The sequence below is a fragment of the Orycteropus afer genome, unplaced genomic scaffold, assembly GCF_000298275.1.
Source record: "Orycteropus afer afer isolate SDZICR_OR568_19922 unplaced genomic scaffold, OryAfe1.0 scaffold00380, whole genome shotgun sequence".
Taxonomy (NCBI): Eukaryota; Metazoa; Chordata; class Mammalia; order Tubulidentata; family Orycteropodidae; genus Orycteropus; species Orycteropus afer.
Window position 1 is genome coordinate 1,624,077 of NW_006921967.1, and position 15,407 is coordinate 1,639,483.

At 39.2% G+C, this 15,407-nt stretch overlaps 1 protein-coding gene across 1 annotated transcript in view; it reads right to left on the bottom strand.

The window, feature by feature from the left end:
- IMPG1 (interphotoreceptor matrix proteoglycan 1) overlaps positions 1 to 15,407 on the bottom strand; it is a 171,555-nt gene that overhangs the window by 93,860 nt on the left and 62,288 nt on the right. The window contains exons 4-5 of the mRNA XM_007953258.1: positions 8,131 to 8,189; positions 215 to 235 (exon numbers count right to left, since the gene is read on the bottom strand). Of these exons, the coding sequence (XP_007951449.1) occupies positions 215 to 235; positions 8,131 to 8,189 (80 nt within the window). The remainder of the gene's footprint in view (positions 1 to 214; positions 236 to 8,130; positions 8,190 to 15,407) is intronic.

A 15,407-nucleotide genomic window follows, 5' to 3' on the forward strand; every position in this document is an offset into this window, starting at 1 on the left:
GGCAATCCTACTTCCGTAGTGATACTGCCTCGGAAACCCAAGGAGGGGTCTCTATGAGTCAGGGCCGACTCGATGGCACATAACAACAACAACAAAAGGTCATTGGTTTATCCTAGACATCATATGTAAAAATTGTTTGTAATGGTCAGTCAGAACATATAGATTTGTGGAGAAAATTTACTGTATTTCTAAACATAAAGTAAGTCCAAATTACCCATCTCTTTCTTTCTTTGGTCTTCATTTCATCATTCAGAATGGAAACATGCAGAGGAGAAAAAAAAGTTTTATAAAATTGATTGAGATATTCAATTTATCATTGCATATTAAAAACAATGGAACATTCTTCTCTTTCATAGTCTTCCAATTTTTTGCCCAGAGGTTTGAAAGAAACATATAAATTACCACCAGATTATAGATGAGAATTCTGAGAACTATATGAATCTCAGTAAATAAACATCATTATATTATGTTTCTGATCAGCATCTGAGCCTTAGTAAACTTTAGACCTTTCTGTTAAACTCCTTGATTTCTTTTTTTTTAATTAATTTTTTTTTAAACTCCTTGATTTCTTCATATTCCTCCTAAAAAGTCTGCAAATATGTTCTATATATGTTACATTTTGGGTGATGTTGGTGCCAGGAAGTTTTTCAAAAGCACTGTGTAAGTGAATTTCTCACCTCCTGAATGACATTAAATGGGTATAGTAAGTCCTTGGGTTAAGAACATCCAACTTAGGAACAGCTAGTACTTAACAGTGGACTGCCATAAAGCCTATTGTATTAAAATTTTGGCTTAAATACAATGGTTTGCAATAATGAACACAGACATGACTTTGTGACATTCATGGCAACATTGCAAAGCTTCAGTGGTTCATGTGTTGAGGACAAAGAACAAATGTGTCTGCCTTTTTAAATCTAATCGTGTTGCCATTAAAACTGTGTTGAATGTGTAATTTTGTATTTGGCTTAAATTTTCCTCTTATTTACCTTTGTAGCCATGCCTCCAATGAGTAAATCCAATGAAAGTTCTACTGATGCATCAAAGAAAAGGAAAATGATCACAAATCAAACTAAAGTGGAAATAAAATGATTGGACAGAGGTGAAATGACTGGTCATTCGAAAAGCATCAGGCTATACAGTTGGTCAAAGATCAGAACAATTTTAAAGACTGAGAAAAAAGGAGCATGTGAAAGGCTCTGACCAATGAAAGAAACAATTGTAAGCTACAATTATTACCAAGCAACGCAGTGGTTTAATTATTGAAATGGAAAAGCTATTGATAATTTGGTTGTATGATCAAAATCAGCATAATACATCTATTAGCCTTACTTTAGTGCAAGAAATGACTCAGTCTTTTGAGTGATTTAAAAGCTGCACATATAGCAAGTGAAGGGATTGTGATGAAAAATTTGTTGTGAGTAGGTGCTGGTTCACTCGTTTCAAGATGGGGGCAAATTTGCATCATATTAAAGTGCAAGGTGAAGCAACGAGTGCTGATGTAAGTGCTGCCAGTGATTTTTCAGAAAGGTTAAAAAAATTTATCACGAAGGGAGGCTATTTGCCAAACTGAATTATTTTGGGAAAAAAAATACCTGAAAGGAACTACCCTTCAAAAGAGGGAAAAAACACAGTAAGGCATAAGATATCAAAGGATAGGCTCATGTTATTGGTTGGAAGTAACCTATCTGGGGTTTCAGGCTCAAGCCTTTGCTTGTGTATCATTCCCTAAATTGGAGAGAACTTCACCATATCATTAAGGCATATCTTCCTGCTGCTTGGAAGGAAAATGCAAATGCTTGGGTTACCACTGCCACCTTTGAACCATTTTGTCCCTGCTGTTGAACACTATTGCCTAGCCAAGAAAACTCCTTTCAAGATTCTTGTTGTGCTTGACAACACCCCCCAACATCCAAGTACTTTAGATGACCTTCACCCCAATGTAACGACATCCAAGCATTTTAGATGACCTTCACCCCAATGTAAAGATCATATTTTTATGCCTGAATGCTACATAACTACTTCAGCCAATGGATCAGTGAATCATAGCTTCCTTTAAGGCTTATTGTTTACAGCATACCTTCTCACCAGCAGTCAGGGCTATCTAAAAGGATGTGATGAGTTTAAGGGAGTTCTTGAGAAATTATAACATCTATGATGCCATAAAAAATATTGCTGATTCTTGGAATGTAGTGAAGAAGTCAAATATGAAATGGTTGTGGAACAAATTATGTCCCCAATTCACACATGATTTTCAGGGGTTTACAGCTGACAACATCACTAAAGCCAGGGAAATTATTTTTGACATTGATAATAAACTGTGGTTAGACATCAGTGAAAATAATGTGGTAGAGTAACTTGACTCCCGTGCAGAAGAATTAACCAATGAAGTCCTATGGAACTAGGGCAGCAGACGATAGCATTTGAGGAAAAATTCTGGGACTCAAACACTCCAGAACCAAAACGTTTTTAATGAAAGAGTTAGCTGAAACCTTTCATCTCATTGAAGCAGGGATGGTAAAGTTAGAAGGCAAGATCCTAACACAGTGAGGTTCACCAAAATTTATTGTACAGTTACCAAGGGCCTTGGCTGCTACAAGACCACGTATGATGAGAAAAAGAAAAGCTCTATACAAACCTTCCTTGATGGCTACTTCAAGAATTGGCTCTAGTAGTAAATCCCCCCTCTCCAGCACCAGAATCAAACCCTGACTCTCCAACACAGGTCCATCTTCTCTAACACCAGGCCCAGTATCTTCAACAGTAGCTAACTCTCTATCATCTTCTCTTGCATCGTCTAATTTTGAATGTTATCGTAATGTTACTTCACAACTGCGCCTTCTAGTATGCAACACCTCAATGGAAGGAGAGTGAGTGCTAACCTCTAATCATGATCTTTTTTCTTTTCTTTTTCTGTCTAAATTGTATTAAGAGCTGTTTTTTTTTTCAGTACATCATACCTACACACACACACACACACACAAATTCTCTCACTCCTCAATAGAGTACCATATGTAGTTACTTTTATTATGTATTTTTATATGTACTGTATGAAGATGTTTTAGTGTATTTGCAAGTGTCTCCACTAGAGCTCCTTTTATATGCATAGAGAGTTAAAATACGTACTATATACTAAGACATTTGACTGACGCTAAATAAGAACCATATGTACCTGTTCTGACTTACCTAGAAAAAGACAGATTTAGGAAGAGTCCTTGTTCATAACCTAGGGACAGCTTATAGTTTGTTCCTGAAACTAATTTGTCCATCTAAAGCAAAACTTTGTAACTGATGTTTGGTTGACTGGTTATTTTTCAAATTGCTTCAATCAATAAAACTTGAGAGAATGTGCAATCCACCAAAAAATATGTTGTACGAAAAACAACTACCATTTATTGAGTAAGTCATCGGCTCCAGGCAGTTTAGATGCATTCTCATTTACTCCTTTCTGCAACACACTCTCTACTTTACAGATAAGAGAACAGGCACAGGGAGGAAAGGTGTTAGGTGGGAAGCTGCAGGGCCCGAATTCAAACCCTGGCCTGTCTGACTTCAAAGTCTGGGCTAGTTTGCCATGCCACTGTCTCTTTGGCTTAAAAAATGTTGAATGGTCACAAACTGACAAAAACATTTTAGACTTCTCTAGGCATATATATGCAGATGTATACTTACATCTATATGAATTTAATTTAGAAACTATATTGTTTTCTCACTTTACATTTCAAACAATAGTTGCCCATGGACATGCTACACAAATGAAAGCAATGGCATTGCTTCTTTTTCTGTTTGGATTATGAATCCATCCAGGTTTAATATGACTGAAATGGACTCTGCTGTGACTGACTTCTATGGAAACCAGGAAGAATCAATGACTATTTAACTAGGGCTACCCCATGTTCACTGCTCTGTGGGGACTTCCTGCTGGAGCAACCAAACATTCATCCAGGGCCTACTTCTTGCATGTTTCTAGCAATGCTTTGATCTATGACGCTTCAATGAGAGGCCAGGCTTTCTGGGCCAACACTAATCTCGTGTGATTAGAGTGGCTAAATTGTTGTTCTTATTGTTTGCATTGCTTTACTGAGGTATAATTGACATAAAACAATGTGCATATTTAAGATATACAATTAGATAGGCTTAACATACATATATATTATACACCTGTGAAATCATCAAAATCAAGACAGTGAACATACCCATCATCCCCAAGAGTTTACTCAGACCTTTCAGTAATCCCTCTCTCCCGTCCCTCTCCACCTCCCCCTTCCCCCAAAATTGATCTGCTTTCTACCTCTGCAGATTAGTTTGCATTTTCCAGGGTTTCATATAAATGAAATCATAATGTAATCCTTTTTTGTCTGGCTTATTTTGAGATGGATCAATGTTGATTCTATATTCTAATAGTTCATTCATTTGCTGAGTGATATTCTTTTATAAGAATATACCACAAATGTTTATCTATCACCCTGTTGATGGACATTTTGGTTGTTTCTGGTTAGTGGCTATTACAAATAAAATTGCTATGAATATTTGTGTACAAGTCTTTGAAGAGCATACCCACAAAATAGATTTAATGATTGTTAATAGTTTCCCACATTTATTGTAAAAGATAAAGCAATCTTTAAAGTAGACCTTATATTGTTCATCACTATAATTATATTAATAATAGATATTTTAACTACTTCCTAATTGTGTTTAGAGAATCAGATGAGGTCACTGATATAAAAGTATTTGTTCAGTTGAAAATCAGGCTTTATACAGTGAGTTGAAAGAGAGATAGTGCCAAGAGAATTTTAGGTCTTAGTTCTTCTGTGGGGTTTGGCCCCATGAGAATCCCATTTCTTTTATGATAAGCTTACTTTATAGTAAACTGAGTATTGTGATTAATGATTAAAAGTTTACTGCATCCATAAGCATATATTTTACTATATTCAGGGGCCAACATTTCCCCCTCCCCGCCATGGTGGACAGAGGCTTCACTACATAATGAAAATCACTGGTAAAATGTGACGTAGTTTAGTTTATATAGCAGCTTTGGCAGAAATCAGAATAAATTCTTATAAACACATGGGGAAGACACAACCTCAAGGGATATATCTTTATATATGCCCTTTTTATACTTAGAAAAGTTTCATTACCTAACATTTTGGTTTTCTTCTGATACAGACATTTAAAAAAAATATTGGAATTTTATTTATTGAAGGGAGATGATAATGAGCATTTTGAACATTCACCAGGAGAACTCTTTCCATCATTTCTTTAGCTTTAAATTAAAAATTTGTCCTTTAACCACAGTTATTTATCCAGAAGACCTTGCCGTCTATGCAGAATACTCTGCTATCAATTTTTATTTCTCTGTAATCCATCTGACTGCACATGGAATCGGCAGAACAGCATCTTGAGATGAAGAAAAATACACCCGCTTTGGTAAATATTAAGGATTTCATCTCCTATAACCTTCACATTTTAATACTTTCTTCTTCTGGAATAATATGAATCAATGGGGACTGATAACTTGGAAAGAAATAAACTGACAGAGCTCCCCCAAAAGCTATTCTTTAGGACGTGTTGAGTCCTTGCACTATGTACCTTGTTGCTTTAAGGCAATAGATGGTGGAGGAGCTTGAAAGAACTTTAATGGAGGCCTCCTCCTCCTGCTTTACAAATGCCCCCTGGAGGCTTGGAATCTCATTCTGCTTACACTGGATTGATATACACCCTGTGAAACCAAACCCACTTGCCATCAAGTCGATTTCGACCCATAGCTACCCTATAGGACAGAGTAGAACTGTCCCATAGGGTTTCCAAGGCTGTAAATCTTTACGGAAGCAGATTGCTTCATCTTTATTCTGTGGAACTGCTGGTAGGTTTGAACTATCTTTGGTTAGCAGATGAATGCTTTAACTACTGTGCCACCAAAGTTCCTCGTTTACCCTATAAAACCAAAACCAAACCAAAACAAAACAAAACAAAAACCCCAAACTCACTGTGGTACAGTCAGATCTGACTCATAGTGACACCTCCTTGGGTTTCTGAGGCAGAATCCCCACAGAATTAGATTGCCCAGTCTTCCTTTCTAGGAGTGGGTGGTGAGTTTGAATTGCCAGCCTTCTGGTTACCAGCCAAATGTCTTAGGCACCACCAGAGCTCCCCTTATTTACCCTACAGCATACTGAAAAAAAAAAATCACATTATGATCCCACCTGTACATGTTCTAGGACCTCTGGTGGCGTCATGCCTAAGGCACTTGACTGCTAACCAGAAGGCTGGTGGTTCAAACCCACCAGCCACTCCTCGGAAGGAAGATTGGGCAATCTACTTCCGTAGTGACACTGCCTCAGAAACCCAAAGAGGGATCGCTATGAGTCAGATCAGACTCCATGGCAGTGAGTTTTTTTTTTTTAGTTGTAGATGTTCTAAGTAATGAGAAAAGGATAGAAAAAATTGAGCCCCAAATCAGAAACACACAGTAGTAAAATGCTGGGATGTGAATGGATATGAACCTGCTTGTGGGAAAGCCAGCAGGAACTGAGCTGAACCCCACCATAGCTTGGTACTATTTTATTATTTCATTTCTTTTATTAGCAATGTTAGTGTAATAGTTTTTGAGTAGGAATACATTATTATGGTTCAGATGTCAAAATGATATAAAAGGAAAGTCTTCCACCCTGTCCCTGTCCACCCCATTCCTTCTGCCCCTTTGGGGTAGTTGCCTTTAGTAGTTTCTGACTCATGATGATCCCATGTGTGTCAGAGTAGAACTGTACTCCATAGGGTTTTCAATGGCTGATTTTTTGAAAATAGATTGCCAGGACTTTCTACCCAGTAGTTACCTGAGTGGACTCAATTCTTCAACCTTTTGATTAGGAGATGAGTGCTTAACCATTAATATCACCCAGGGACTCCTCCTTTCTCCATAGCCAGAAAACAAAAACAAAAACAACTCTCACTGCCTTCAAGTGTGTTTCGACTCATAGCGACCCCTCTGGGTTTCTGAGGTGGTATCTCTACTGAAATAGTCGTTCTTCCGAGGAATGGCTGGTAGGTTTGAACTGCCAGCCTTCTGGTTAGCAGTCAAATGCCTTACTACTTTTTATCAGTTTCACTGTGATAGTTAAGGTTGTGTGTCATTTTGGCTGGGCCTGGTTTTGAGAGGCTGGGCAGCTGGTTGTAGTTATTCCCCATGATGAGATTGGTAATTAACTCCATGGTGGAATCTACAGCTGAGTAGCCGCTTTAGGGATGTGGTCTGCTTCCTATATATAAGAAGCCACTTTGAGGAAGGTCTCCAGCTTTTTGGCACGCTTGAACCCTGCATGTAGCCAACTCATTGTTTAGCAGGCTGCCACACCCTGCCATATCTTGGGACTTTTTTCTGGACTTGAATTAGTGGCCTGCCATGTTGTTTGGTAATATTGTGGCTGTGCCTTTTTACTCGTTGACCTTGGGTTTGTCAGCTTCAGCAGCCAGCAGCTGCCTGAGTGAAAAAAAGCCTCCAGCTTCAGTGGGTAGGGAGCAGGAGGCAAAGCTGAAACACAAGGTTGAGGGGCTTTCACCCAGCCCCTAAAGCTTGGTACTTTGAACTCAGACTTCTGGCCTCCAAAACTGTAAGAGAATTAACTCCTGTTTGTTAAAGCCATCCCATTTCTTGTATATTCCTCTCAGAGTGGCACTAGGTAACAAAAACATTCACCTTTCTCCTTCCAGTAATATGATTTGTTTAAATGATGATAATATTTTCCAATTATTAGGAAGCCAGGCAATCAGACACCAAGGTAACTAATTACTACTTTTTATTTTCTTTTTGATCTATCTGTACTGAGATATTTTCCTAAAAGATTCATTAATGACAGCATTGCTCAAGGAGAGCAGATAATCATTCTGCAGAGAACAGTGTTTCTGACTCCCTGAGGGAGTGAGAAACGCAGCTCCTGTGTAACTCCCTTAAAAAATTACCTAGAGTCATGTTCTAATTAGGCAATTTCTTTATACGAGATGTATTCAGTTTTCAGGATTTGGCAGAGCTAAACAGTTGTGAAAAAAGGGACCTCATAATCCTCATGATACTGCTTTTAAAAGAGGATAGGGAAAAAGTAATTTAAAAAATGAGAAGAGGCAGACTCTTTTACTTACCTAAATCCTAACACTTGGACTTCTTTGAATCCTGGAAGTTTCTTAAACACCTTTTGTATCTGCAGAGAGAAAGATATTCATGAAATTCTCGTTGGTTTTGATGGGTCAGATTTTACCTCACTGTAGAAGCCTAAATACTTTTGATGAGTTAGGGGAAAAAAAATGAAAATGGAAAATTGAAGCAACCATTGAGGCAAAACACTTTGCTCTCAGTTCTTTGTGAAAGCCAGAGGAAAGAGTTTTGGAATTTTTGAAAAAGCTGTAGTTGGGTAGTTCTGACCTGCTTTAGTGGTTACTTTACATAAAATATAAAATAACTTTAAGGTGTTACTTAGAGGAAACTTTTTTGGCTACCGGCTTTTCATTTACACACAGAAAAAACTATAATATATTCTGAATTGTATTACATAATTTAGAAAACATCTGTAATGTTAAAGAGATTATTCAAGTGAAAATGGAAGCTCTGCCTAAATAAGATGATAAAGGTGGATTCTAACTTAATTAGATTTGTTATTAGATTTACATAAATAACACAACAAATTTTCTTTATTAATTTGGCCTTGCTAATGAAGAATTGTCTTAGTTTCCTAGTGCTAAGAAGTAAAACAAGTAGGTGGCTCTAATGAATGAAATTTATTTTTTCACAGATCAAGAGGCTAGAGGTCTGCATTCAGGGCACATGCATTAGGGGAAGGCTCTTTCTCTCTGCTCATTCTGGGGAAAAGTCCTTGTCTCAGCTTCTTCTATAGCCCTCGTGTTCCTAAGGTTCTTGGAGACCCTTACATGATATCTATCTTTCCCCCACTTGTGTTTCGTTGCTCCTCCTAGTGTCTAATCTGTCCTTTTTATCCAAAATCATTAGGTTTAAGGCATACCCTACACTGATATGACCTCATTAACATAACAAGGAAAATTCTATTCTAAATAGGATTACATCCATAGGTATAGGGGTTAGGGTTCCAATACATATTTTGAGGAACACAATTCAATCCTTAAAAGGTACGTTATCACAATATTTTACATTTGCTACCCCAACTACTCTCCAGTCCACCATGGTCTGGCTTCTGGTCCTCGATTCCTCCAGGACGGTTGTCTCCAGAACATTATTCTTAGGTATAAAAACAAACAAACAAACTCACTGTTGTTGAGTCCATTTCAACTCATAGCATCCCCTCCTTGGGTTTCCCAGGTGGTATCGCTATGGAAGCAGATTGCCCAACCTTCCTTCTGAGTAGTGGCTGGTAGGTTTGAACCTCCAGCTTTCTGGTTAGCAGTCAAATGCCTTAGGCACTATGCCACCAAATCCAGTGGGATTTTCCATTCCTCCTCTGTGGTGTCCCTACTTTTTCCTGGTACTTCTTCCATCTCTCTGTCTATGCTATCCACCCTTTGCTTGTCTTTACTCTGTGTTTAAATATAAGTAGTCTGCATGTTTCCATCCTTAGCCTTCTTGTCTCACTCATTCTATTATTTACTCAATAAGCTTTTCTGTAGACACTGTGCTGGGCCCTGGGAAACACTGTCTCATAGACCACCTCTGTCCCATCCTCCTACCCTGGACAGGGGCTGGGAGGCAAGAAAGACAAAGAGAAAAGAATAGTAGTTTAGTAGTGAAGCTTGAGAGGGAAAGCATGAGAAAAACAAAGCTGGAGGGTGAACAGGGACTCAGCCCTGTTCTCTTTACCCTGTTCCCATTACCCTTCTGTCACTTATTGGGGACTTTCCTTTTTTCCCATGTTTTCAATGATCGTTTGAGATATGGCCCTGAATTTGCCCCATGAACATCCCAGTACTTGCCACTATCTGAATATGCCCAAATCAAAGTCCTCCTCTTCCACCCAAATTAGCCTTTCTTCTTGGCTTATCTCAGTCAGAATAATAAACACCCATTTTCCTTTGTGCAGAAACTTCAGTATACCCTGGACACCTTCCAAATACATGCCCTGTACATCCAGTACCAACTCCTGTTGGTTTGAATCCCATAGTATCTTTTCTTTCCACCATGTTCTCTTATTTCCATCTCACCTCCTACATTGCTGAAATGGGTTTCTGGTGTTTGGAGGGGAAGGCAAGGAGGTGTTTTCTCCTTGAATACAGTATTTTTTTCCAGGTTAATCATCCCACATCTGTACCTCTTCACTTCCTTTGATGGGCTGCACTGTCTATTGTATGAGGTAAAATTCTTTAGAATGACATTTGAAACCCTCTACAATCTGACCTCGCTCCCCAATACTTACTTGGCCATTTTTACTTCCTGCCATCATTTCCTCTTGACCACTAGTCTGTTCTCTAGTCACATGAAACAATCCCCTGTCCTCCCCCAACTACAACACACACCTCTATAATTCCAGGTCTCTGTGCATCATTTTTCCCTAGTCCAAGATGCTGTTCCCCTCCCCAACCACCTTCAGCTCATTGACTTCCCACCCATTTTCAGAACTAGCTCCAACATCTTCTTTAATGAATAGCATATGTACAGCTCCAAAGTCAGGATCAATTATTTCTTCTCCTAACCACTCTAGTATGTACTACAGTGTACTCCATAAAACAGTCTGTGAAGTACATGTTAGTCTCTCTCACTGAGATTACGCTCTTTGGGTTCAGGGACCATATCTCAATTATTCATCATTATCTCCCTCCCTCTTAGCACCTAGCAGTGTGTCATACACATACTAAGACTCAGCAAATTTTGTTTAATCAAGTTGAGTGCATCCCTTCATTCTGTAAACTCATCAACATGCCACTGTGTTATTACTGTATCTGTAATTACTCCCGACTCCACATTATCCATGCCAAGGAGTAGAGCAGTGATGCACAGATAATTCCCAAATCACTTACACTGTGCTTTGGAATGCATGATGGATTCCCCCCCACCCCACCGGGAGATTGATTTACTTTTTTGATTCTATTTTCTTGTGCTAAAATTAAAAATAATTTTCATTCCCTGAACATATACTAACTGCAATGAAGGAAGGCTCAGATTTTGGGTGATAATGAGTTACCCTGGGTTTAAAATATTGGTTCTTTCCAGCTGCAAGAACTTTAGTTCATTACTTAACCTCTATGAATCTCAGTCTTCTTAACCAAAATGGGATAACAATTCTTCCATCATAAGGTTGCTGTAAGGAATAACTCATAATTAAAAAGTGCCTCAATCTATCTATTACTAGTGAAGGTCAACGTCTACAACCTTCAAGTGTGGATTACACCTCAACATAAAGAAAACAAAAATTCTCACAGCTGGACCAATATGCAACATCATGATCAACAGAGAAAAATATTGAAGTTGACAAGGAGTTCATTTTACTTGGATCCACAATCAATAACAATAGTCAAGAAATCAAATGACACATTGCATTGGGCAAATCTGTAGCAAAAGACTTTTAAGTTAAAAAACAAAGATGCCACTTTGAGGACTAAGGTGTGTCTAACCCAAGCCGTCATATTTTTAATCACCTCCTATGCCTGGGAAAGCTGAACAATGAATAAAGAACATTGAGAAGAATTGATATCTTTGAGTTCTGGTGTGTTGAAAAATATTGACTATACCATGGAGTTCTGGAAGAACAAACAAGTCTGTCTTGGAAGGAGTATAGCCAAAATGCTCCTTAGAAGAGAGGATGGTGAAACTTCATCTCACGTACTTTGGGAATGTTATCGGGAGGGACCAATCCCTGGAGAAGGACATGATGCTTGCTAAAGCAGTTGTCATTGGTGTTAGGTGCTTACAAGTTGGCTCTGACTCATAGCAATCCTATGCACAAGAGAACAAAACAATGCCCAGTCTTGCACCATCCTCAAAATCCTTGCTATGCTTGAGTTTATCATTGCAGGCACTGTGTCAATCCATCTCATTGAGGAGTTTTCCCCGTTTCACTGACCCTCTGCTTTACCAAGCATGATATCTTTCTCCAGGGACTGGTTCCTCCTGACAACATGACCAAAGCAGGTGAGATGAAGTCTGGCCATTCTCACTTCTAAGGAGCATTCTAGCTGCACTTTTAGGGTAGATTTATTTGTTCTTCTGTCAGTCCATGGTATTTTCAGTACTCTTCATCAACACCACAATCCAAAGGCATCAAATCTTCTTCAGTCTTCCTTATTCATTGTCCAGCTTTCACATGCATATGAGGTGATTGAAAATACCATGGCTTGGGTTAGGTGCACTTTAATCTTCAAAGTGACGTCTTTGATCCTTAACACTTTGAAGAAGTCTTTTGCAGCAGATTTGCCCAGTGCAACATGATGTCTGATTTCTTGACTGTTGCTTCCATGGGTGTTGATTTTGGATCCAAGTAAAATGAAATGTTTGACAACTTCAGTCTTTTCTTCATTTATCACGATGTTGCTTCTTGTTGTTGTTGTTGTTATGTGCCGTCGAGTCAGCCCTGACTCATAGCGACCCCTCCTTGGGTTTCTGAGGCAGTATCACTACGGAAGTAGGATTGCCCAACCTTCCTTCCGAGGAGTGGCTGATGGGTTTGAACCGCCAGCCATCTGGTGAGCAGTCAAGTGCCTTAGCCACTATGCTACCAGAGCTTACTGATGTTGCTTACTGGTCCATTTTTTTTTTTTTCCCCTCTTTATGTTGAGGTGTAATCCATATTGAAGGCTGTAGTCTTTGCTCTTCATCAGTAAGTACTTCCAATCTTCTTCACTTTCAGCAAGGAAGGTTGTGTCATCTGCATAATGCAGGTTGTTAATTAGTCTTCCACCAATCCTGATTGAGTGTTCTTCTTCATATAGTCCAGAATCTCAGGCTGTTTGCTTGGCATACAGATGGAATAAGTATGGTGAAATGATACAACCCTGATGCATACCCCTCCTGATTTTAAACCATGCAGTACCCCCTTGTTCTGTTTGAATGATTGCCTCTTAGCCTATGTACAGGTTCCTTTGGTAAAGTAGAGGGTCAGCAAAAGATAGGAAGACCCTGAACAAAACAGATTAACACAGTAGCAGCAACAATGAACTCAAGGACAGGGAAACATTTTGTTCTGTTGTACATAGGGTTGCTATGAGTTGGAACTTACTTGAGGCACTTATCAATAACAGATCTATTTACATGAGTTCAAATTGACAACAGCAAATTGAAAGATTATAAAGCAACTTTAGGAGCAGTGATTGTATACTAATGGAGGGAGAAACATTCAGAAAAGTAGGATGAGAATGGTTATAATCAATGTCCTTGAATTGTACATGTAGAAACTGTTGAATTGCTATGTTTTACTGTGTATATTCTCAATGATAACAATAAAAATGAAATACATTATAAAAATAAAAAATGCCTAATTCAGGGCAAGGAGTCCCTGGGTGGTGCAAATTGTAAACTTGTTTCAGCTAGCGATTAGAATCCACTCAGAGGTGCCTGGAAAACAAGGCTTGACATTCTACTTTGCATGGAAAGAAAGTCCTGGCATTCTACTTCTAATAAATCAGTCATTGAAAATGTGACAGAGCATAGCTCTACTCTGGCACACATAAGGTCATTGTGAGTTGGAGTCCATTAGAGTGTAATTTTTCTTTTAAATTATTATTAGCAGAGTAGGTAGTTGGTGACATTGTGTTATTATTTATTTGTTCATCCCCTAGCTCCCCTACAAGATTACCAGATCCTTCAGAGCCTGATTTGTCTCTTACTTCACCAAAAACCAGCAGTAACCATGAAGTAAGGAGTCCTTGGGCAGCACAGATGGTTAAGCACTGCACAACTAGCCAAAATATTGGCAGTTCAACTCACCCAGAGGCACCTTGGAAGACAGACCTGTAGATAAGCTTCTGAAAGTTCACAGCCTTGAAAGCCCTATGTTGTTGTTATTGTTAGGTGTCGCCCAGTTGGCTCCAACTCACAGGGACCCTATGTACAGCAATGAAACATTGCCAGGTCCTGAAAACCCTATAGAGCAGTTCTACTTTCCATATATGGGGTCGCCTGAGTCAGAATCCACTCCATGGTAATTAACAACAACAACATGGAAGCTAGCAAGGGAAGAACGAACCTTTGGTCAAACTTTTTTTGAAAGACTCAATGGGGAAAGATAGGATAAGGATCTATGTAAGGTAGTGTTTTTATACCTTCTCTCCCCACCCCTCATGTGGGTTTAGCAGAGAACTAGGAGGTTAAGTTCTACGTTAGAGCCTATGTTTATTATGGGAGCAAACAGGGAAGGGCTATGGTCATGCATCAGGTCAGCTTTGGCCTCCAGTGACAAACAGCTTTGGAGCCACTAGCTCAGAGAGTGTTTAAGTATGAACTACAGCTTCTGATAAAGGAAGATTCGGACTCTGAAATCGTTCCTCTTTCTTGTCCAGAAACATCGTTATACACAGTTAACAATTAGTCAAGCACAGAACTGCCCCTGTGGAAGGCCGCAGAGACAGTAGCGACAGCAGGGAGCACCATATGGGGGCATCTTCCTGCTGCCTTCTCTCCAGGAGGGGTCCATGGCCCTGGCTGGGGGAGGAGATTTATCACTAGTGCCATGTCCTCTTTGTGAACTTGTTTGCAATTGATTAAAAATCAGCTTTGCTTAGGAGGGTGCAGAAGGCACCTAGGGAAGACATGACAAAGGCCTTTAGTTAATTCTGCTAAATAATCTTCTGGGATCTTCCCCAATCATAGAGCACTAACCACTAAATTGCTAATTAAGTGCCCAGTTAACCTTACTAATAATACTAAATGCAAAGGGGCCTCCCTATTTCTACTGGAATATATGTTAACAGGGCTATAAAAGGCAGCTGGGTTGAATTCTCATGAATGTTTGTGCAGGAGAAAACATTCAGACAACAACTAAGTGATTCCTTTTGACATTTGTATTAAATTGCTCATTAGGTTTATTGTGGAAATTAAATTACTGCAAAGCACTGTCCATTAATTCTTGATTAGGTCAGAATGGCTTTGCTAATGCGGGTGTTGGGCTGTGGTTGGGCTGATTGGTTATCTGAGGGCAGGCTGTGAGGGTGGGAGCAGGCTGCTGAGGTCGTCTTTGCAGTTCAGAAGTCTGGAAGGGGAAGGAGATGCTATAAGCAGAGGAGGTCCTTCTTGCAGATGTCAGTGACTGTGCAAATGGAATCAGCAGGACTGAAGCAATGGGTCTCTGAAACAAGACTGAGCAAGACATACTTCTCTTTGGCTAACATGTTTTTCAGAGGCTAGAGAGTCATACTTATTCAATGATGATTAAAAAAAAAATTCCCATCCTCATAAATATTTATTTGAGGAAAAACAGGAAGCATAGGATTGTGGTTAAGAGCATGGGTTCTGATGCCGGGCTGCC